Genomic DNA, 22,753 nt, shown 5'->3' with positions numbered 1-22,753 from the left:
CCATTTATCTTCCATTTTCCAATAATGTTTCTGACAGTGAAGTAGGTAGTTTGAAACATTGAGAGAATTTTTGTAGCCTTCTCCTTCTAGGTGGAAATTAATCATCTTCATTCTGAAATCATTGGACAACTGTTTAGAGGAACCCATGGTTGTTAACACCAGACAGAACAGGCACTGAAGTTGGATATTTTAGAAGGCCTGGAGTTATACTGACCTGACTCACTGAAGCTCTAATGAGTAAATCACCTTGGTCTGGGCCTTCGTAATCATCTATAACAAAGAATATTCCAAAAGGGTTCCCAAACTTTTACACAGGGCCCCTTTTCCCTTTAAAAAAAAAATCATTCATAAACGGTAAAACAAATAAAAAAGCAATCTTTATTTAAAATTTGCAGAAAGGTCTCATGTTTAACTCTGTACCATTTAGTTATAATATTCATCGTAACAGACATTTAAATGTTTGCACCCCACTGTATAACTCGATTTAACATCAATGAAAAATAGCTTAGCCTACCTTTACATGGTGACATCGACTGAGAACCTGAGAATAATGTAGCCTAGTCTTGTAGTCTTAATGTACATATATTTTCACTGATATAGGTAGGCTATAAAACATATAAATGAATCAAATTAATACATTACAGACTGTGTTTGGATCCTATACCATCAAACCTTTTTGAATGAGATTACTTTGTGTGAACTTTAAAAGCTATTAAGACTGGAAGGTGTACTTTTTACCCCACCCACAGGTTTAAATCTAACATTTCACTCATATCATTTCTGGTCAAATTGCTAGTGAATGCTATGTCCCAGAAATTTAATGATGGTATCATAGGAAAAGATTGAATGTTTTTTGTATTAAAAAAGGATTAACTTAGCTCTGGTAATATTCTTACAATTGTGCCAAATAGTGAGAAAAAAAAAAAAAAGTCATTTCCCCACTCTCCCCAAAAGATTTAATTTCCAAAGTCCCGATTTCTTACGAAATTCAAGCGGGTTTTCTGTGAGCCCTGTGCAAACGATTTACAAAACCAATCTTTACAGTTTTCTATGTCTTTCCGCCCAGTAACCAAACCGGCTTTCAATGTTGTTGTAAGTGATGACTGAAGGGAGTAACCCATCGTGTTCGTCCTCCGAGCAGCTTTCGTTTCAGTCATACTTTTTATTACAGTCAGATAATTAACCTTCGGATCAAGCATTAGTTTGAAAGCAAACCCAGATCAATACCGAAAAATTTACAATTTGATGTTTAAAATGCTCCAGCGGTAGCCTCACGGTCCAGAAGAAAGGTACTATAATTTTGAGCAAAATAAATAAATAAAAATTTAGAAAAGCATAACACTTTTGTTGATTTATTTCTCAGGCCCCTAACATAGAAAAAAAAAAAAAAAAAAAAAGTACATTGCAATTGACCCATTTATTCAGAACAAAGTCGTACTTGGCCGACACGCAATTCACACTCACTATATAGATTGACAATCACGAAAAACCCGGGGCGCGCCGGCGGCCCTCCCACGTGGCCCGCTGAGCTCCGCGGGACGCAGCGCGCATAAGGCTGGGGCAGCAGCTGAAGGCCTTCGAGTTCGCCCGTCTCAAAGCTCATCACAGCAGCGAAAAATATTGCACTTCTGGGGGACAAGTCGGCATTCTTCTCGTTCTCCATCTAAACCGCGCGGTTGGCCACGGTGTGGGCGTGCCCGCCCCGTCCTGTTGGACAGCCACGACAGACAGCCATGCATGGAGGGCGATGAGGGGACGATCTCAAGGCTGCCCTCGACTTGTCGAACGCGGAAATTAGAACAATGTCCGGATATAAATATCTCACTCTTAAAACAGGGGAGGAAGGGTGGGGGGGGGTCTCTCACAGAGTCTACCCAGGGTCGGCGGGTGGAGGAGGATTTCGGCCCAGGTCCGGTGGGTCTCGCGCGAAGACGGCGGTGCCTGTTGCACACCTGCCCCCCTGCCTCCCCAGTCACACGGGCCCCTTCCTTTACCCTCGCGCCCCTGCGCCCCGCCCCCCGCCCCACCCCGCCTGCCGCTGGCGGAGCGGGGCGAGCGTCCCTCACTTCTCCCGCAGGACGCACACGCCCGCGTCGCACCGCTGGGTCGCCATGGAGGTCACCACCTCCCAGCTGTCAATCACCGGGTCGTAGCACTCGATGCTGCTGAGGAGGGAGTTCCCGTCGTACCTGCGAGAGGAAACACCAGGGAACTGGGTCAGGAACAGCCAGGACCCCGCAACCTCAAGCTCTAAATACAGAATGTGACATGACATTTTACATTTTGTTATTTAGCTGATGCTTTTCTCCAAGGCGACTTACAGTTGATTAGATGAAGCAATCCATCCTGGAGCAATGCAATGTGGCCCAACAGCTGTGCAGATCTTATTGTGGCTACACCGGGGATTGAACCACCAACCTTGCAGGTCCCAGTCATGTACCTTAGCCACTATGCTACAGGCTAAATATTATTGTTTTATAGTCCCACAGCTCGAATAACAGCGTGGTCATCTTGACTTGAAGTGTACAGCCAGAGCACCAGAAACCAGAGAGCAAGATTTCCGGTGTCGATTCACCCATTTCCTGCAGACCACACCCAGACAACTGTAACATTTCAGCCTCCAAAAGATATCAGAATATCTTCCCTGTTATTGTATTGTCTTTTCAGCAAAGGGAGTGATGCAGCGTTTCATTGTTTATGTCCTGATAACATAGGGTCAGCAGTGAGGCAGCGTTTAGAGGCATAAGGCCAGTTTATAGTTCAGCGTCAGTGTTGCAACGCATGTCGCTGTTCGTAGCAACATTTGCGTCATATTCTGGGCGACAGCCTAGTGGCTAAAGTACATGACTGGGGCAGCCTGTTGCCTAGTGGCTAAAGTACATGACTGGGGCAGCCTGTTGCCTCATGGCTAAGGTACATGACTGGGGCAGCCTGTTGCCTACTGGCTAAGGTACATGACTGGGGCAGCCTGTTGCCTAGTGGCAAAGGTACATGACTGGGGCAGCCTGTAGCATAGTGGCTAAGGTACATGACTGGGGCAGCCTGTAGCCTTGTGGCTAAGGTACATGACTGGGGCAGCCTTTAGCCTAGTGGCTAAGGTACATGACTGAGGCAGCCTGTAGCCTAGTGGCTAAGGTACATGACTGGGGCAGCCTTTAGCCTAGTGGCTAAGGTACATGACTGGGGCAGCCTGTAGCCTAGTGGCTAAGGTACATGACTGGGGCAGCCTGTAGCCCAGTGGCTAAGGTACATGACTGGGGCAGCCTGTAGCCCAGTGGCTAAGGTACATGACTGGGGCAGCCTGTAGCCCAGTGGCTAAGGTATATGACTGGGGCAGCCTGTAGCCTAGTGGCTAAGGTACATGACTGGGGCAGCCTGTAGCCTAGTGGCTAAGGTACATGACTGGGGCAGCCTTTAGCCTAGTGGCTAAGGTACATGACTGGGGCAGCCTGTAGCCTAGTGGCTAAGGTACATGACTGGGGCAGCCTGTAGCCCAGTGGCTAAGGTACATGACTGGGGCAGCCTGTAGCCCAGTGGCTAAGGTATATGACTGGGGCAGCCTGTAGCCCAGTGGCTAAGGTACATGACTGGGGCAGCCTGTAGCCCAGTGGCTAAGGTATATGACTGGGGCAGCCTGTAGCCTAGTGGCTAAGGTACATGACTGGGGCAGCCTGTAGCCCAGTGGCTAAGGTACATGACTGGGGCAGCCTGTAGCCTAGTGGCTAAGGTACATGACTGGGGCAGCCTGTAGCCTAGTGGCTAAGGTACATGACTGGGGCAGCCTGTAGCCTAGTGGCTAAGGTACATGACTGGGGCAGCCTGTAGCCTAGTTGCTAAGGTACATGACTGGGGCAGCCTGTAGCCTAGTGGCTAAAGTACATGACTGGGGCAGCCTGTTGCCTCATGGCTAAGGTACATGACTGGGGAAGCCTGTTGCCTAGTGGCTAAGGTACATGACTGGGGCAGCCTGTTGCCTAGTGGCTAAGGTACATGACTGGGGCAGCCTGTAGCCTTGTGGCTAAGGTACATGACTGGGGCAGCCTGTAGCCTAGTGGCTAAGGTACATGACTGAGGCAGCCTGTAGCCTAGTGGCTAAGGTACATGACTGGGGCAGCCTGTAGCCTAGTGGCTAAGGTACATGACTGGGGCAGCCTGTAGCCCAGTGGCTAAGGTACATGACTGGGGCAGCCTGTAGCCCAGTGGCTAAGGTACATGACTGGGGCAGCCTGTAGCCTAGTGGCTAAGGTACATGACTGGGGCAGCCTTTAGCCTAGTGGCTAAGGTACATGACTGGGGCAGCCTGTAGCCTAGTGGCTAAGGTACATGACTGGGGCAGCCTGTAGCCTAGTGGCTAAGGTACATGACTGGGGCAGCCAGTAGCCTAGTGGCTAAGGTATATGACTGGGGCAGCCTGTAGCCTCGTAGCTAAGGTACATGACTGGGGCAGCCTGTAGCCCAGTGGCTAAGGTACATGACTGGGGCAGCCTGTAGCCTAGTGGCTAAGGTACATGACTGGGGCAGCCTGTAGCCTAGTGGCTAAGGTACATGACTGGGGCAGCCTTTAGCCTAGTGGCTAAGGTACATGACTGGGGCAGCCTGTAGCCTAGTGGCTAAGGTATATGACTGGGGCAGCCTGTAGCCTAGTGGCTAAGGTACATGACTGGGGCAGCCTGTAGCCTAGTGGCTAAGGTATATGACTGGGGCAGCCTGTAGCCTCGTAGCTAAGGTACATGACTGGGGCAGCCTGTAGCCCAGTGGCTAAGGTACATGACTGGGGCAGCCTGTAGCCTAGTGGCTAAGGTACATGACTGGGGCAGCCTGTAGCCCAGTGGCTAAGGTACATGACTGGGGCAGCCTGTAGCCCAGTGGCTAAGGTACATGACTGGGGCAGCCTGTAGCCTAGTGGCTAAGGTACATGACTGGGGCAGCCTGTAGCCCAGTGGCTAAGGTACATGACTGGGGCAGCCTTTAGCCTAGTGGCTAAGGTACATGACTGGGGAAGCCTGTAGCCTAGTGGCTAAGGTACATGACTGGGGCAGCCTGTAGCCTAGTGGCTAAGGTACATGACTGGGGCAGCCTGTTGCCTAGTGGCTAAGGTACATGACTGGGGCAGCCTGTAGCCTAGTGGCTAAGGTACATGACTGGGGCAGCCTGTTGCCTAGTGGCTAAGGTACATGACCGGGACTTGGAAAGTTGGTTGTGTGAGCCCCGGTGTAGCCACAATAAGCCACCTTAATATCCGCACCTTAACCCCACACCCTTAACCCCACGTTGCTCCAGGGGGGATTGTGTCCTGCTTAGTCTCATCAACTGCATAAAATGAGGACTGCGCAGCACATAACACACATTGAACTTTGACCCCGTCACTGTCCCTGTTGTTGCAGGTTGAGCTGTCAACTTATAGGCGCTGGCGTCGACAGATGGGCTGCACTGCCTACAAGGACTCTCTCAAGAAAGAGAATGACTGATCACAGATTGCTGCTCATTAAAACACTTATTGCTACAAGTAGCTAGATGACAATCCAATGCAGGAAGCAACTGGCTTCCAATGTTACAAGTTACCAATCTTAAGAGTCTATAATGACACATTTGTGGCTAGCGAGCAAACTAGCATTTATGCAGGCGAGTATGCCAGTGAATGCATTAGAGTTGTTTTCTATAACAGTAGCTCAGATTTATCTCTCCTGGATTAATAGCAGTAGCCTATAAAATTGTGCATTAGCGTAGGGTTAGGGTCAGTCTTTCACGGGGCAATATTGGCTGACGATGCGTTGGCCGGTTGTTGCAGACTTGCGACAGCATCCGATTAAACAGGCCCACACTCAGTGGGATTCCACTGTAGCAGATGTCCTCCCAATATCCTTCAACCTGCCTAAATCCCATTCAATGTCACCTGCCGGACTCTAAATAACTAAATAACTTTTCCAACAAGTGCAGCCTTTTTACTGTTAGCAATATTTTTTGGTCGTGTCAAAAGGGCAATCTTGTGTTGTAATCTCGCGCCTGCATGTTTGCTCATCAATCAGGGATTTTTACATTTTTTTTACTTTATTTATTTCTTTATTTTTTTAAACAAAGCAGCCTCGTATGCCAAAAAAGGCAGCTCTGGCTCCCAGCAGATTGGGTGTTGTGGTTAGTGATTGTCTCATGCAGGAGACCAGGGTTCAAGGCTCACCTGTTCCTTTTTTTCCCCTCTTTAATTCACTGACTTTGAAACAATTATACAATAACAACTTATATTTTTCAACAGTCCATGGGGAAGGGTAAGAGGGTTAGGGGTTAGGGGTTACCCTGTGATGGGGTAGAGGGTTAGGGGTTCGGGTTAGGGGTTACCCTGTGATGGGGTAGAGGGTTAGGGGTTACCCTGTGATGGTGTAGAGGGTTAGGGTTCGGGTTCGGGTTTACCCTGTGATGGCGTAGAGGGTTAGGGGTCAGGGGTTACCCTGTGATGGTGTAGAGGGTTAGGGGTCAGGGGTTACCCTGCGATGGCGTAGAGGGTTAAGGTTCGGGTTAGGGGTTACCCTGCGATGGCGTAGAGAGTTAGGGTTAGGGGTTACCCTGCGATGGCGTAGAGGGTTAGGGGTTAGGGGTTACCCTGCGATGGCGTAGAGGGTTAGGGGTTAGGGGTTACCCTGTGATGGCGTAGAGGGTTAAGGGTTAGGGGTTACCCTGCGATGGTGTAGAGGGTTAGGGGTTACCCTGCGATGGCGTAGAGGGTTAGGGGTTAGGGGTTAGGGGTTACCCCGCGATGGCGTAGAGGGTTAGGGGTTAGGGGTTACCCTGCGATGGCGTAGAGGCGGCCGCGCAGAACGGTGGCTCCCACGTAGCAGCGGGGCGTGGTCATGCTGGCCACCGTGGTCCAGTAGTCCGTGCGGATGTTGTAGACCTCCACGGAGGCCAGGTGAGCTGTGCCGTCAAAGCCTCCCACCACGTAGATGTGGTCATTCAGCAAGGCCACCCCAGCCCCTGCAAAAGGAAAACTGTACATTATTATTACTACTACAAATAATAATAATAATTATACATTTTATTCATGAAGCGCCCTTCAATGACAATTTATATGGAATCAGGATAACACACATTACAGAGACACACAGAACGAAGGATTGCATTTTCGTGTCTGTGTGTGTCAGTGTGTGGTCTGATGATTCAATGGTTCAACTTTCCATAATGATGAACATAATTAGATTTATATTGGGCTTCTTATGTGGTGTACTGAAAATGGTCTCCCAAAAAGGCATTGGAATATTAAGGTTAAAGTAACAATAAAAATAAGAATAGGCAGTTTTAAAATACACAATAATAAAAAAGACTTTAAAAAAAGGGTAATTAGAATTGCAACAAAACAATTAACTGCATGATGAGTCCTGTCAAACGGAACCACGTGTTTACAGACCCACGATGCCTTGCGTTTACAGACCCACAATGCCTTGCGTTTACAGACCCACCTGATCGTTTGGTGGCCATGGGGGTGACATTTGTCCAGTGCCCTGTGTGTGGGTCGTATCGCTCCACCGAATTCAGGATATTCAGTCCGTCGTACCCGCCTGAATTCACACAAAAGTCTGCATTCAAGGCATGCCATTTCCATAGCTATGGAACTATATTCATGCGTTACCTCATGTTTATCAGCCATCTTGTAGAATGTCTACAGCGCAGAAATTGGGATGGCTAACAATTCATTCCATCTTAACCAGGTTAAGGCAGAAGTTTTGATTAGAAAATCAAAAAGTAAAGATCATTTGTGAAGAAGGCTCCTTGGAGTATGAATTGGAAGGTGAGAAACTTCCACTTTAGACTGGACTTTTCGACCCCATATAAGAAACACAATGAAAGTTTTTTTCCCCACCTTGGAAACCTGATGGTGAAATTTTCATTCACACATTGGCGTCAGGCACACTAGCTCTTGGCAATGCATTTTTCTGGCCCGCCAAAGCACTTTATAGAAAGATCCCACCAGGTTCACACAAAGCTGCTGGAAGACTATTGACCAAGACCACAGAAGAGAGCTCATACCGCCCCAATAGCTGCACCTTGAATTGATTTAAAAATCGCTGACTTGTCTTTCGCGGCCCTACATGGCTTTATGCCAGAACATATTGACGAACATTTTTAAGATATCAGCCCAAACATGCCCTCGGGTCTGCAGATACTTGACATCTTTGGGTCCCAGAAGTTAAACCATAAAAGAGCAGATGGAGCGTCCCTTCCCTGCCTGCCTTTGCAGATCAGAGGCAGAGTGGCTACTTAATTCTTACATAAGTGTATATCAGTCCTACAAATGTGTATATCAGTCCTACATAAGTGTTATCATTTTTACATAAGTGTATATCAGTCCTACATAAGTGTATATCAGTCCTACATAAGCGTATATCATTCTTACATAAGTGTATATCATTCTTGCATAAGTGTATATCATTCCTAAGTAAGTATATATCATTCCTACATAAGTGTATATCAGTCCTACATAAGTGTGTATCAGGCTTACGTAAGTGTATATCATTATATCGCGTTGTGTTGCGTAAAAACGGTTTTATTGATATAATGAATCAACAACCTCCCAGTGACAAACCCCGACAGTTCCCTGAGCGATACACTACCCCTGCGGCCCCCTGGGAGGCGATGGGATGTGCTCAGGAGCCGTGCCCCACCTACCCAGGCAGTAGATGAGTCCGCTGGCCACCACCAGCCCGGCGCCCTCCCTGGCCGTCTGCATGTCCCCCAGCATGCTCCACTGGTCGATGTTGGGGTCGTACCTCTCCATGCTGGTGTGCCGCCGGCTCCCATCGAACCCGCCGGCCACGTAGATCATATCTGCACCCCGCGGAGAAAACACCAGACCGTCAGAAACAACTGAAAGACAGGCTGCAATCGAAACTCACCTTTTCCTCATTCAGTCAATTCTTCGTACACGTCTTAAAGTGTATGTTCCAAACAAACTGTAATACTTGCGTATTTTCACACACATTTTTTTCCATCCATTTGGCGTCATTCGTTCAGCCAGTGGGCGTTCATGACGATCAAATGTCCGTTCCCCTCCAATCAATATGCTTTTCACACAGCAGAACACAACCTCATTTGATGCCCCCCTCCTCATTTAACGTCAGTCAAATCGACTCTCCGCACTCCAAAAATTCCCCCCGAAAGATCTGTTCCACTCGCATGAGGAAAATAGCCGATATGCACCAATGTCGTTGAATATTGCGATGACGATATGAAATACTACACAAAGAAATACTTAAGTGAAGTTCTAATGTCTTTCTGCTTCAGGTGAACTTCTAATATAGACCCCAGATAATGAATAGCTTATGCCCTCTGAATAAGAATAATTAGACACTATTTCCAACAGGCTTTAATTGAACAAATTGCACATGAACAGCCAATCAATTTAACAGAATGTCTAAATTTAATTCATTTAAATACTATTCATCGCAGTTCAAGCAGTCTTTTGCCTCGCGCATGTTCATATCTCTATGAAGATAAAAATAAGACATATTGTGCAGTCCTAGTTTCAGTTGCTGTTTGAAGGTACAATAGGCAAGATTTTTGTGTTAAAACATTGTTATAAAATCATTCTAAATCCCTTTCTATTATTGAAAAAGGCTCACTGACATGTTGCCTGTGTTAATAGTCCTTAAATTCGGGTTTCAAAATATACAATTGACGGCCCGACACCCTGTGCAAAACAACTGTACAAAATAACTGTACAATAATTCAAGATCATTGGTTGAAAATTGGTTCTAACTGCCACAGCCAATGGCGTTTCAACGTCGCATTTACAGAGAAGGGGGAGGGATAAACAGTGTTGTGGTTTGAAGGTGTTTGTTGCTGCAATTCCTCTCTTGACCATTAGAAGTCCGAAATGCACCTATTGTATCTTGAAGAGCCCCGATGCTCGGTGTCTCTCTCCAGTTCGCCCCCACTCACCCCCCAGTGTGGTGGCTCCCGCCAGCCCTCGCCGCACGTTCATGGTGGCCACGGTGTACCAGACGCCGTCCTCATCGGCCGTGTAGTCCAGGCACTCGACCGAGCTGAGCCGCGACCGGCCGTCGTAGCCCCCGATCACGTACACACGGTCGTTCAGGGAGACCGTGGCCACGTAGCGCCTCTTCCGCGCGATGTTCTGCAGAAAACAAACACACGAGAGGGCAAAGGTCAAGGGTCAGAGTGCAGCGGAGGGGACAAGTAGTGTCAAGACAGGGAGTGGAAGCGATGTAGACTAGATTGGCAACTTGTCAAGTACTCTATTGAACATTAAAGCAGGTTATATAAACAAGAACAGAACTACGCTAATCAGCAATATATACAAACTACATCATATGAACAAGAGCAAAGAACCTCGGGCTCTGGAACATACTGCAGCTTCTAAGCCAGAGCACGGTTCTGCTCTCAGAAAACTGGAGAGAAACGCATTTTGGTTGGACTGTTAGCCTCTGACTTTATCCTCTGGAGCAGTGGCCTTCAATCCTGGTCTTGGAGAGCCGCAGGGTGCGCTGGGTTTAGTTTTTTCACCTTAATATCAGCAACCGATTAAGGCACAAGAAACCAGATAAAACTGAAAACAGTTAACTGTGTAATTAACCGCTTTAATTGATCAGTTAAGTGCCCAGTAACAACAAAAACCAGCACACCCCACAGCTCTCCAGGACCAGGAGCGGGGACCACTGCTCTGTATGTACATTTAATTCTGACAGGATCAGGATTTAGAAACTGGTCTGATTTTATGGTCCACCAAACAAACACACACTATGCACTCTGACAGTACTCACAGGGAGAAAGCTCCACTCCTGCGTTTTCGGGTCGTATTTTTCCACAACGTCAATGGGGGACTGCTGACTGCCAAATCCTCCTATGACCAGGAGGACCTCTTTGGCTCCTGGATTTAAAAGCTTGGCATTAGAGCCTAATGGTTATGATTACACCAGGATATCTTTATTTCTGGATTTCATGGAAACTGTTCCTCTTAATTATTTAATACCGTAGTTTACACATTTTAAAAGACCACAATTCACATGGGCACATTTTTAAAAAAGCCATTGAATACTCGCTGAAGCCTTGTGTCCCAGTGGAAAAGGTTTCACTGCCTAATCTATCAGTGAACTGCCACTGGCGAAGACATCTAATTATTAAATTAAACCAGGGTAATTGGTGTAAACAAAAACCACTGGACCGTTGGATTACAACCTACAACCTAGTGGCAGGGCTGCTACCATAGCAACAACAGTGGATAAACCGAATTTCCCCAAAAGGCTCAGGTAGATTATAAAAGAATCATATTATCGAAAAAACGTATCATGAAATCATAAGACATCTCCAAAAATGAAATAAACATGCGATGATTATTACAATTCATGTCATAACATACTTGTTACTGCTGCTACACTGTGAATTATTCCTCTTGCCTTTCATTTCGCCCACAGGTATAATAAGCTAAAGCTTCAGCCAGCACCTTTCGGTCAATATTGTCATTTATCATTTCTCTGTGCATTCGTTCTGTTAAATTGCTAATCAGGACCTAAGTAAATGACTACTGCTGGAAAGGCCTAGCTCCTCTCCCTGCGTTACAGCGCAGCAGGAGGCGGGGGGGCGGGCGCACCTAGCCGGGCTTGGGTTCGCGGGCCCTGCATCTCGCTCCGGAGCTCGGGCCTCAGGTGGAATTTCTTGGCTTCGTCCACGAGGTCCCGGCAGGGCAGGCTGCAGCGGATGAGGGGCTGAAAGCACAAGCAGGGCTGTTACAACTGGCCCCGGGGGGTGTGTGGGGCCGAAAGCACAAGCAGGGCCGTTACAACTGGCCCCGGGGGGTGTGTGGGGCTGAAAGCACAAGCAGGGCCGTTACAACTGGCCTGGGGGGGTGTGGGGCTGAAAGCACAAGCAGGGCAGTTACAACTAGCCCCCGGGGGTGTGTGTGTGTGTGTGGGGCTGGAAGCACAAGCAGGGCCGTTACAACTAGCCCCGGGGGGGGGGAACTGAAAGCACAAGCATGGTCGTTACAACTAGCCCTGGGGGGGTGTGGGGCTGAAAGCACAAGCAGGGCCATTACAACTGGCCCTGGGGGGGCTGAAAGCACAAGCAGGGTCGTTACAACTGGCCCCGGGGGGCGGAAAGCACAAGCAGGGCCGTTACAACTGGCCCTGGGGGGGGGGGTGTGGGGCTGAAAGCACAAACAGGGCCGTTACAACTGGCCCCCTGGGGAACAAAGCACAAGCAGGGTCGTTACAACTAGCCCCCGGGGGGGGGGGGGGTGTGGGGCTGAAAGCACAAGCAGGGCCATTACAACTGGCCCTGGGGGGGGGGGGGGGTGTGGGGCTGAAAGCACAAGCAGGGCTGTAACAACATTGTTACAAATAGGTCCATTGGAGCAACTTTAACAAGGTTGCTTCGGCAGTAAAATCAAGCAAAACACAGCTGCCTGCCCTCAGGGTGCTGTTGAGGGGCAAAAAAACGCATCTTTTTTGTGGAATATATGGGTGGATGTTAACTGTACTAGACCGAGTGCCTGGGAAGAACTCTACATCCCTCAGGTCAACAGAACCCAAAGGCCTACAGGCTGGTCAAGAGAGCTGCTTTATTTCACCGAACATCCAGGAGATTGTGACAAAATATAGAGGAGGCCTTTTACTTCTCTACTGGATTCTCCAGCTCTGCACCAAACCAATTCAACTTATTAAAAACATTGGGGCTGGGGGGTTAATCTTCATATTAACCTTAATATGTCACTTGTTCAGACAACCTTCCACTCAGGTACCTGGCGCTGACTGTTCAATGAGCCGCATCGACATGTTTTATTTACTTTTTCACACGCCAACACCCCAGTGCAAATGCTATACTCATGTACCATGCCCGGTCATGGTCTTCACCTGTTTGTTTCATATTAGCCTTACTGCAAATGGGCGAATAGTACTTCTAACAATGCTTTTTAAACCCACTAGGTCAGGGGACTGAAGGAAAGCTTTACCACATGAATGCATTTGTTTAGAACATAATTATTGCTTCAGAAATTAGCACTGATAATCTTAACAGCATGCCAAAATTAGGAGTATGCTTTAGTTTTACTGTTGAACATGTAGACCCTTCTGCTCCTGTTAGCCAGCAGCCTGGCCTGATCCTGCAAAATGGCTGAAGCTAAGCAGGTGTGGGCTTGGTTAGTAAATGGCTGAAGATAAGCAGGTGTGGGCTTGGTTAGTAAATGGCAAAGATAAGCAGGTGTGGGCTTGGTGAGTAAATGGCTGAAGCTAAGCAGATGTGGGCTTGGTTAGTAAATGGCTGAAGCTAAGCAGGTGTGGGCTTGGTTAGTAAATGGCTGAAGCTAAGCAGGTGTGGGCTTGGTTAGTAAATGGCTGAAGCTAAGCAGGTGTGGGCTTGGTTAGTAAATGGCTGAAGCTAAGCAGGTGTGGGCTTGGTTAGTAAATGGCTGAAGCTAAGCAGGTGTGGGCTTGGTTAGTAAATGGCTGAAGATAAGCAGGTGTGGGCTTGGTTAGTAAATGGCTGAAGATAAGCAGGTGTGGGCTTGGTTAGTAAATGGCTGAAGCTAAGCAGGTGTGGGCTTGGTTAGTAAATGGCTGAAGATAAGCAGGTGTGGGCTTGGTTAGTAAATGGCTGAAGATAAGCAGGTGTGGGCTTGGTTAGTATATGGCTGAAGCTAAGCAGGTGTGGGATGACACATAATGGGAAGAACTGACAAGCATCAGGTACGTGAGAACAGGTCCACCATTGTGCAACACCATATTGCTGGAGTAAACTTTATTGATGTCAGAGGTTGGAGAGCTCAGGATGCCTTCCACATCCACATTTTAATAGTGTCCTCAGATTAGCAGTGATTCCAGGATTAATCCTCTCGCTCTTGGCCCGGCTTCAAGACATCAACAAACTGGCAGAAGTGTATGTGTTTCACCTGTGGGTGAGTGTGTGCGTCACCTGTGTGTGGTCTGTGTGGTGTGTGCGCCTCACCTGTGTGTGTGTGTGTGTGACCTGTGTGTGTGCGTCTGTGTGTCACCTGTGTGTGTGTGTGTCTCACCTGTGTGCGGTGTGTGTGTGTGTGTGGCATGTGTGTCTCACCTGTGTATGGGGTATGCGTGTGTGTGTGTGTCTCACGTGCAGTGTGTGTGTGTTTCACATGTGTGCGGTGTGTGTGTGTCTCACCTGTGTGCGGTGTGTGTGTGTATGTGTGTGTCTCACCTGTGTGCGGTATGTGTGTGTCTCACCTGTGTGCGGTGTGTGCCTCACCTGTGTGCGGTGTGTGTGCCTCACCTGTGTGCGGTGTGTGTCTCACCTGTGTGCGGTGTGTGTGTCTCACCTGTGTGCGGTGTGTGTGTCTCACCTGTGTGCGGTGTGTGTGCCTCACCTGTGTGCGGTGTGTGTGCCTCACCTGTGTGCGGTGTGTGTGCCTCACCTGTGTGCGGTGTGTGCCTCACCTGTGTGCGGTGTGTGTGCCTCACCTGTGTGCGGTGTGTGTGCCTCACCTGTGTGCGGTGTGTGCCTCACCTCTGAGTCGATGACGTCGGTGATGTAGCGCGGGGTGAGCAGTGGCATGCGCACAAACTCCAGCATGTCGGGCAGAAAGGGCTCCCTCTCCTTCCTGCTGTGCTTCACCCAGTTCAGCACCGCCTCAAACACTGGCTCCTCTGAGTCCACCTGCACACACACACACACACACACACACACACACACACACACACACACACAAACAGACACACAGACAGATATACATGCACATGCACACACACACACACACAGACACACAGATATACATGCACACACACACACACACACACACACACACACACACACACACAGGTGAGAGACACACACAGATATACATGCACACACACACACACACACACACAGGTGAGAGACACACACACACACACACACACACACACACACAGGTGAGATACACACAGGTGAGAGACACAGATATACATACACATACACGCATGCATCCACATACAAACACACACACACAAACACACACACACACACACACACACACACGCATGAGTACGCACGAATGCTCTCCCTACATTTACATAGACATTTACATTTCAGCTTACAGCAGAAGCTCTTCTCCAGAGTGACTCAGTAAGAACACAGAGCAGGGCTGGAGGAACAGTGCCAAGAAAAATGACACAGAGGTTTACACACACAGTGACCACTTTATTACCCATTTATTCAACTGATTTTTTAAGACTTCTTGTTCTTCAGCAACTGTAGCCTATCCACTTCATGGTTCGGCTTCTGCAAACCACTGTTGTAATGTGTGGTTATTTGAGTTACTGTCACCTTCCTGTCAGCTTGAACCAAGTCTGGCCCTTCTCCTCTGACCTCTCTCGTTAACAAGGCCTTTTTGACCGCTGAGTGGCTGCTGTCTGGATGTTTCTTGGGTTTTTCACAGCATTCTCTTTAAAACTGGAGAGACTGCGTAAAAATCCCAGAAGATCAGCTCCGTTGAGTTTCTGAGAGACCACCCCGCCTAGCACCGACAATCATTTCATGGAAAGTTACTAAGTCACATTTCTGATGTTTGGTCTGAACAACAACTGAACCTCTTGACCATGTCTGCATGCTTTTAGGTATCGAGTTGCTGCCACATGATTGGCCGATTATAATATAATAACAATTTATTACTTAGCTGATGGTTTTATCCAAAATGACTTACAGCTGATTAGACTAAGCAGAGGACAATCCCCCCCTGGAGCAATGTGGGGTTATGGGCCTTGCTCAAGGGCCCAACAGCTGTGCGGATCTCATCGTGGCTACACCAGGGATCCACCAACCTTCCGGGCCCAGTCCATACATTAGCCATGAGGCTACAGACTACAGGCTACCAATTCGATTTGCATCCACAAGCTGGTGTCCAGGTCTACCTACTAAAGTGGTCACAGAGCGTACAATACGTATAGTCAGGCTCGAGCCATACACCGCTGCATTTGTACAGCCAGTGACGAACTTCACACAGGGCTGAGGAATGCAGAGGGTTCTCCAACAAGAGTGCAGAAACACCCCCCCCCCAACCGCACGTCACCCACAGGTCATCACCTACTTCTGCACAAATACTGAAAAAAAAAAAAAAAAAAAAAAAAAAAAAAAACATCACTTAAAGGCCCACACACATTTTTATTTCTGCTTTTCAGCTTTTCAGATCATCCTGGAGTTTTCGATTTGTGTTCTGTACTGATCCAAGTAAAATGACTGCAATTTTGTTGGAAGAATGTATATTTTAGGCTGTAGCTGCTATTTACCTGAGCTGTTTGTAAAACAAATTCCTACGTGACATGACGTACCGTTTTTGCATAATTATCAGATGTGAACAGAGAGCTGACCACAGGAGGTGGAGGGGGAGGGGGAGGGGGAATTGGGCTCTGGGGGCAGGATTAGGAACTAAACTTTGTCACTGAACGAAGCGAAGGTTTTGTGGGCGTTTTAGAGACGAAAACCAGGAAGAGAACACTGATGCGTGTAGACCTGTGGCAGGTGGGGCTCGGTTTGCAGGGAGCAGGCTACACAATAAATTAGTCCAGGCTCTTTCCACAGTAGGGGTCTGAGGTCAGGGAACCACGGACGAGAGAGCTGTTGTTCAGGACACGGGGCTGACAAGCGACCGAGCGAAAGCCCGTTTGGTTTTGTTTACCTTTATTATTTCAGTTTGTTTTGACCCCGCTCCCGTGAGGGAAGAAGACCTTTTTTTGTTTCTTTCCATAAGTTCTCTCCTTTGTGACGAAGCGCTGGTGAAAAGCGTCATTCTGGCTACCTCCCTGTGTCCATCTTCCTGTCTGCCGGCCCAGGGGTCTGTCACGGCATGTGACAGGGCTTTTAAAGACACTGCGATAGGATGGTAGACTAAAACACTAAAGCACCAAATTAATACAATTTTAATAAAGCCCAAGTTGTACTTTTGTGTTGACAGGACAGGGAAAAGGCTGGTTTCGTTTTCGATTTTTTTAGTCTTGAAACACCAAGAAAAAGGCTTCGGTTTCATCCCATTAAACCAATCAAGACAACTGCAGGCTGACAGTTAACAGGCTTCATCTCGAAGCTTCCCAAGCCCGAGGGCAGGAACCGAGCAGCCTACCCAACCTCAAATTACAGGCTTCGGAAAACCGAAACTCCCCAGCCTGTTATAGGTAAGCGATACGTACACCATCCACAATGACACCAACGCTCTTTCAATTGCAGGTTTGCGCTCGATTCAAACCCGACGGTTATAATTATGTTTCGCGCGAGGCAAAGGACGCCGCGCAGCTCGAGAGGAATTCCCAGAGCGCGAAGCGAGACTCGCGGCAGACACCCCGGACGCGCTGCTTCAGTCGGACGGAATCGGCTGCGAGGGCCAGGAATTAGACCGTCATCGAGACGGGTTATTGCAGGCTGCTGCCTGCAGGTTCCGGCACATTCCTTTGTCTGCACTCACAGACGATCCCCCACAAAGTCACGGGATTAATTCTCACCCCCGCCCAAGCATGTTTGAATAACCCTTTGTACACCTGAAATATGAAGGAAGCAGCTCTTATTTTTTATCTCCGTCTCGCTCTCCCTCACCTTCTCTCTGCACTCCTCCTCTGTTTTCGTCCGCACGCCCATGACCACACGCTCATGCGCTCATACCAAGCACACACCCACACACCCATGGAATTACTACTGCATGCGCGCAACTGAAATATTTACGATAGCTGTATACAAAGATAGTGTTTTTATATAAAATGTGTGACCATTTCAAAAAGCACTGCCAATGACTAACTTTCCTTCCAGTTCAGTAGGACAGCAAGAACGTCCGATTGTATTTTTACAATACCTGAATTGGAACAAAATGGAGATGTAATGCATCAAAATATTAATGTAAATACTCTCTGCCCGAAGGCATTTCGTTGAACTTAAACGTCGATTTACCACAGCTCAGCTGAACGGTGTCGTGACAACCGGCAGCCATTTTGAGACGAGCGGTCCCACCCGGCGCCGTGCGCCCTGCGCACTCCCCGGGGCGGCCTGCAGGGGGAGCAGTACCTGGATCTCGTCGCACTTGATGAGCTTCTCCACCTCCTCCTGACTCAGCAGCATGAACTCCTCGTGCTGTACCACCTCGGCGAAGTGCTTCTGGGAGAACAGCTCGGCCGCCTGCATCAGGTCCAGGCAGTTGTGCGTCTCTGCAAAGTCCCGGATGCCTAGGCAGTTGGACGGGTCCAGCTGGCTGTCCAAGAAGTCACAGCAAGCCCTCTTCACACCTGCGGTGGCGGGTACACACGGGCGTGAGTGAGTGAGTGTGTGTGTGTGTGTGTGTGTGTGTACATAAGGAGATGGAGCACACCAGGACGCTAACGCAAATGACACACAACTGAACAAACAGGACGTTCCACATTAGCTCTGTGGTGTCACCATATACAGACAGGTTAACAATTAGCAAAAAAAACTAAACAGCAAATCTCCTTCCAAATATACCACCCAAAGTACGGCAACTGTGCATGTCCGAGCAAAGTCTCATGCAGGCAGACAAGGATGAAGCATCAAGGGTGGTGCCGTTCCCGGAACGTGGCCGTCCGTTGTTTTTTCAATTCAGCAACTTCTTAGCAACTTACTTTATTAAAGCAAGAAATTCAGCTGAGAAATTAATGGTTGAGATATTAAAGGGTGTTTTGTTCAAATAACTTTATGTAACATAACTTGGAGTGGCCTGCAGCTTAGTGGTTAAGGTACATGACTACAAGGTTGGAGGTTCGATCCCCGGTGTAGCCACAATAAGATCCGCACAGCTGTTGGGCCCGTGAGCAAGGCCCTTAACCCAGCATTGCTCCAGGAGAGGATTGTCTCCCGCTTAGTCTAATCAACTGTACATCGCTCTGGGTAAGGGCGTCTGCCAAATGTCATTAATGTAATGTAACTTACATATGTAAGTATGTTTCCACTTTAAGTAAATTGCCCCTATAAAATCAACACCTGTTTCATCCAAAGGAAATTGAGGGTGGTGAGATTACAGTGCAATCAACATCTTTCATTGAACAAATAAGCACCGAGTATGAACAAACACTTGCCCATCCTGCGGCTCTCCAAGATCAAAAGTGAATGCAAAGGCTTAGTATACGTTTACCTCCCTGAAATAGCAGGACAACACATACAGCTTTTCCCACCAGTGGCAACAACCAATTGAAAAAAATAAAATAATAATAATAATAATAATAATAATAATAATAAAGTTACTGGCAGCTTTTACTGCAGCTGAATTGCATGATATTCCGCAGAAATGGGTTCCTTTCCCCACTGTGTTCCGTTCTAGAAACATCCATTTCTCACGGAGCAGACTCTGCAAAGGATAACCTCTGATAAAAACAAACAACACGACAAGACGGGAAAGCACAGCGCAACGTGGGCTTAATCCGTGCGAGAAGCCGTGCGCCAGGGTTGCTGTGCTGTAGGCAGCTCCGTTGCCCTGGTTACCTTTGAGCTGCAGCAAGCAGGCGGCGGGCAGCAGTTCTTGAACGTTCTCCACGGTCACCAGGACGGTCTCCGTGTACACAAAGTCCAGCAGGATCTCCATGGTGGAAGCCGTCAGGCCCTGGATGTCCACGAACGACTTCCCTTTCTCAGACAGCTGCAAAAAAATCCCGGCAGCAAGGGTTCGTCAGGGCGGCGTACGATGGCAAACTCACCTGCGCGGTCCTGCACCTGAACGTCACAAACTAGCGAGGTAGCTCATAGCAGCGATGCTCGCCTGTTAGTTCTGAATGGTCAGCGCAGTGTAGTGTTTCCATGTGCATGTATAAAACCCTGTATCTGTGAACAGTTTCCCACCTATTTGTGATACGCTAACAAAGACTATGCAATGACCTGAACATAGATTCAAACGACACAGATTCAGCATCAGCGAGTCCTTGAATGGCAGCACTGAATAAAACAGCCACAAGGGGTGCCTCCAGTCAGCTGGAGTGAATTCTCTCGAATGCACTTCTGGAGAAGTGTGGAACGGTCTCCGGACTTCCTGTGAGTAATCTGGTGCATAAATTTACAGGTTATGCAAATACGCTCCGCCTCGCATGCCGCGCACTCGTGTTGCACAGTGGCGACCTCTGCTGGAGAAATCGAGCAAGACAACATTTTCCAGGTTTTTTGGATGTACACCTAAAAAGCACCTGCCCACAGTGTGTGATTTCAGTTAGCTCTCCTCCTCACCACAAAACCACAAAACACACAATTCTCCTCTGTGTGCCCCTGTTTAAAGATTCCTCCATTCTCTCACAGCCTGTGAGATAAAGGACCTGTGTTACCTATTCAAACAGTATTACTATAACCCAGTCCAATGTGTCTCAGGGATATACACACAATCTCAGTATTTCAGCATTCAAATACTGCCTATAGGCTATTTTCATCAGTTCAGCATACCACCATGGCCAGATAATGCTCCATTTAACTCTCACTGAGAGTTTGAGCACAATGCCAGGCTGTTCCGCTGCGGATCCAGTGTTATAGATAAAGGCAGCAGAAAAGTTTGAAGTCGAAGGTCTGCAGACCTCATTATTTGCCCTTGAAGCATATCTGTGGCTAATCTCCATTGCAATTAGTCAAGAAACTATACAACCCATAGAATTAACAGTAACCTTGAACCGTTCACTAAAAAATGAACAGTTCCACCCCGTGCAAATGTACACCTGTAAATCACCCTCTGACCGGGCCACGGAGAAGGCGTGTGTCCAAAGTGCGTCTGTCAGAGCATACTCTCCATAGTGGCACTTTCACAAAGAACGTTATATTCCTTTTCGGAACTGAGAAGTGTAAGACTTCTGCCCCGGGCACACAGCGGCTTCTTAAAATCCAAAGGACACTCTTGCGCGCTCTTTTGGCCATGGCCGGAGCTACCTTCCATCACAAGTAGCAGCCGTCTGGTGCCAATCACCCTCATGCTTCCCCGTCCTAGAGCCACGGATGGGCGGCGTAGTCACGGTTACCTCGCTGGTGAACATGGCACAGAAGTAGTCGCTGCAGGCGGCCAGGACGATGCGGTGGGCGGGGAAGTCGGTGCCCTCCACCCGCAGGGTGATGTCACAAAGGGTGTTGCTCTTGCGCAGAGCGTTCATGGCATTTAGGATGGACTTGGCGTGGGAGTTGGTCATAATGTCTTTGGGAGCCATGGCAACCTTCCTGGGGGAGGGGCACTGTCTTTGTGACCTCCAAGGAGGGCTATATCTGACGGAGAGAGGGCCTGATGAATGTGGTTGACATGTAAGAATAATCGATGCATTTTGCCGCCACAGCGGCAAGCTCTTCTTGGAAGTGGCACACCTGCAATTTGCTACCTGAGTTCAGCTTAAATAAGGTCTGTGGTTAATCTAAATTAATATAAAGGCACTCTGCTTGAAACTGGGGTTTAGCATATTATATAATGAATTAACGTATCATCCCACGCCCAAGTTCACCATAAAACTGTCAACAATTCAGTAGTGCTACATTGTATTCAAGACAAAATATACTGCTTTATAATTTTATACTCAAATATTATACTACAATTTCAAGGACAAAGCTCCAGTAGCTAACAATTCTTAGGATGTCACACACACACACACACACACACCTGACACCTTTTCTGAGCTAGAAATACTGTTCCATGGAACTACGCAAGAAATCTCGTTGTAAATTCAGGTGCTGTATTTTGCTTTATCACAGAATCTCGGCACACGTGCATTGGTATTGTCAACCGTATGTTATGACGTGGATGGCATGCTAGCTTCAAAAGTACCTTCGAGGTTCAAAGCACCAGCGTATTTCATAATACTGTTTGTAGGAACATTAGGTAGCTAGTATAAATTACATTCATACAAGAAAATATTACAGGAGCTCGTTTATGCCGCCAATGGTCATTTTAGTGCAAATAGGCTAACCAGATTATTACATTGTAGCGAGCTGGGTGTTTATAATATGCTAGCTTTTAGTATTTAGCTAACGACGTTTTACAGAGTAGAACGTTACTCGCACAAATTTGCCGGTTGTCTAGCAAGCTAACTGCTAACTTATAATTAGCAGTCCATAGTAGCTAGCTAACTTGGACTAGCTAGTTATCGAACACCAAATGTCATGTTATGACAAACGTTAAGCAACGTTACATCACCTCACTAACTTTAGGTCCTGGTTATGTTTGTGCCAAGCTAGCGATCTAGCTTCAGTGCATAGTGATCATATCGCCTCATAGCACTAGCTAGCTAGTTTGCTATTTTACGATCAGATGCAAAAGCTTTCAGGACTTCAAAACAATCACTACATTTTAATATGTACAACTTACTCACCCCCTAGCCCAGGCCATGATGAAAACAAATAAAGTAAGTATAATAACGCGACTTTACCCACATAAATAGCAGCAATCAAGGCGCTTCGTTGTTTTGCAGTTTACAGCAGCCGACGGTGGCGCTCCATCTTCCGGTGAGACCGCCACTTCAACGATTGCTGGGTTCTCCTGGCGGCCTAGCTAATATACAATGGCGAGTTTATAATATTTTAATAAATACAACTAACCATGACTTCGAATCACAGATTTTATTCTGGGCAATAAAACAAACACATGCAGTTCAGCTTGTTCTCACTGTGGAGCGAGTACGATAATGTTCCCGAGAACGAGAGTACAAGCACAACAGTGGCTACGTCACAGACTGCGCGGTCCCGAGAATTCTCACAATCGCGAATGCGCATCGTTCTGAAGCACAGCAACTAATCAAAAACAAACAACGCGGGTTTAATGACAAACATAGAGTCAAAACCAGTCCTAAATGTAGGCCGTCGTTTT

At 47.7% G+C, this 22,753-nt stretch overlaps 1 protein-coding gene across 5 annotated transcripts; it reads right to left on the bottom strand.

Annotated features, from left to right (window-relative positions):
- Positions 1 to 358: 358 nt before the first annotated feature.
- On the bottom strand, positions 359 to 22,626 carry LOC133139036 (kelch-like protein 12). 5 transcript variants are annotated; one of them, XM_061258280.1, is made up of 12 exons: positions 22,260 to 22,626; positions 20,928 to 21,165; positions 19,423 to 19,576; positions 17,998 to 18,215; positions 14,482 to 14,631; positions 11,597 to 11,711; positions 10,770 to 10,876; positions 9,928 to 10,123; positions 8,656 to 8,814; positions 7,449 to 7,547; positions 6,780 to 6,966; positions 359 to 2,189 (listed from the first exon to the last, which is right to left on the bottom strand). In XM_061258280.1, the coding sequence occupies exons 1-12, from the start codon at positions 22,274 to 22,276 to the stop codon at positions 2,063 to 2,065; spliced, it is 1,767 nt and encodes a 588-aa protein (XP_061114264.1). In that variant the 5' UTR covers positions 22,277 to 22,626; the 3' UTR covers positions 359 to 2,062. The 5 variants fall into 5 exon arrangements, with proteins under 5 accessions (XP_061114264.1, XP_061114265.1, XP_061114269.1 ...); XM_061258281.1 differs by having other exon boundaries at positions 22,317 to 22,626; XM_061258285.1 differs by having other exon boundaries at positions 20,928 to 21,159; positions 22,317 to 22,626.
- Positions 22,627 to 22,753: the final 127 nt, after the last annotated feature.

The sequence above is a fragment of the Conger conger genome, chromosome 10, assembly GCF_963514075.1.
Source record: "Conger conger chromosome 10, fConCon1.1, whole genome shotgun sequence".
In the NCBI taxonomy this organism is placed as follows: Eukaryota; Metazoa; Chordata; class Actinopteri; order Anguilliformes; family Congridae; genus Conger; species Conger conger.
Note: the sequence above shows the minus strand (reverse complement) of the source record. Positions and strands in the feature narration are given on the sequence as shown.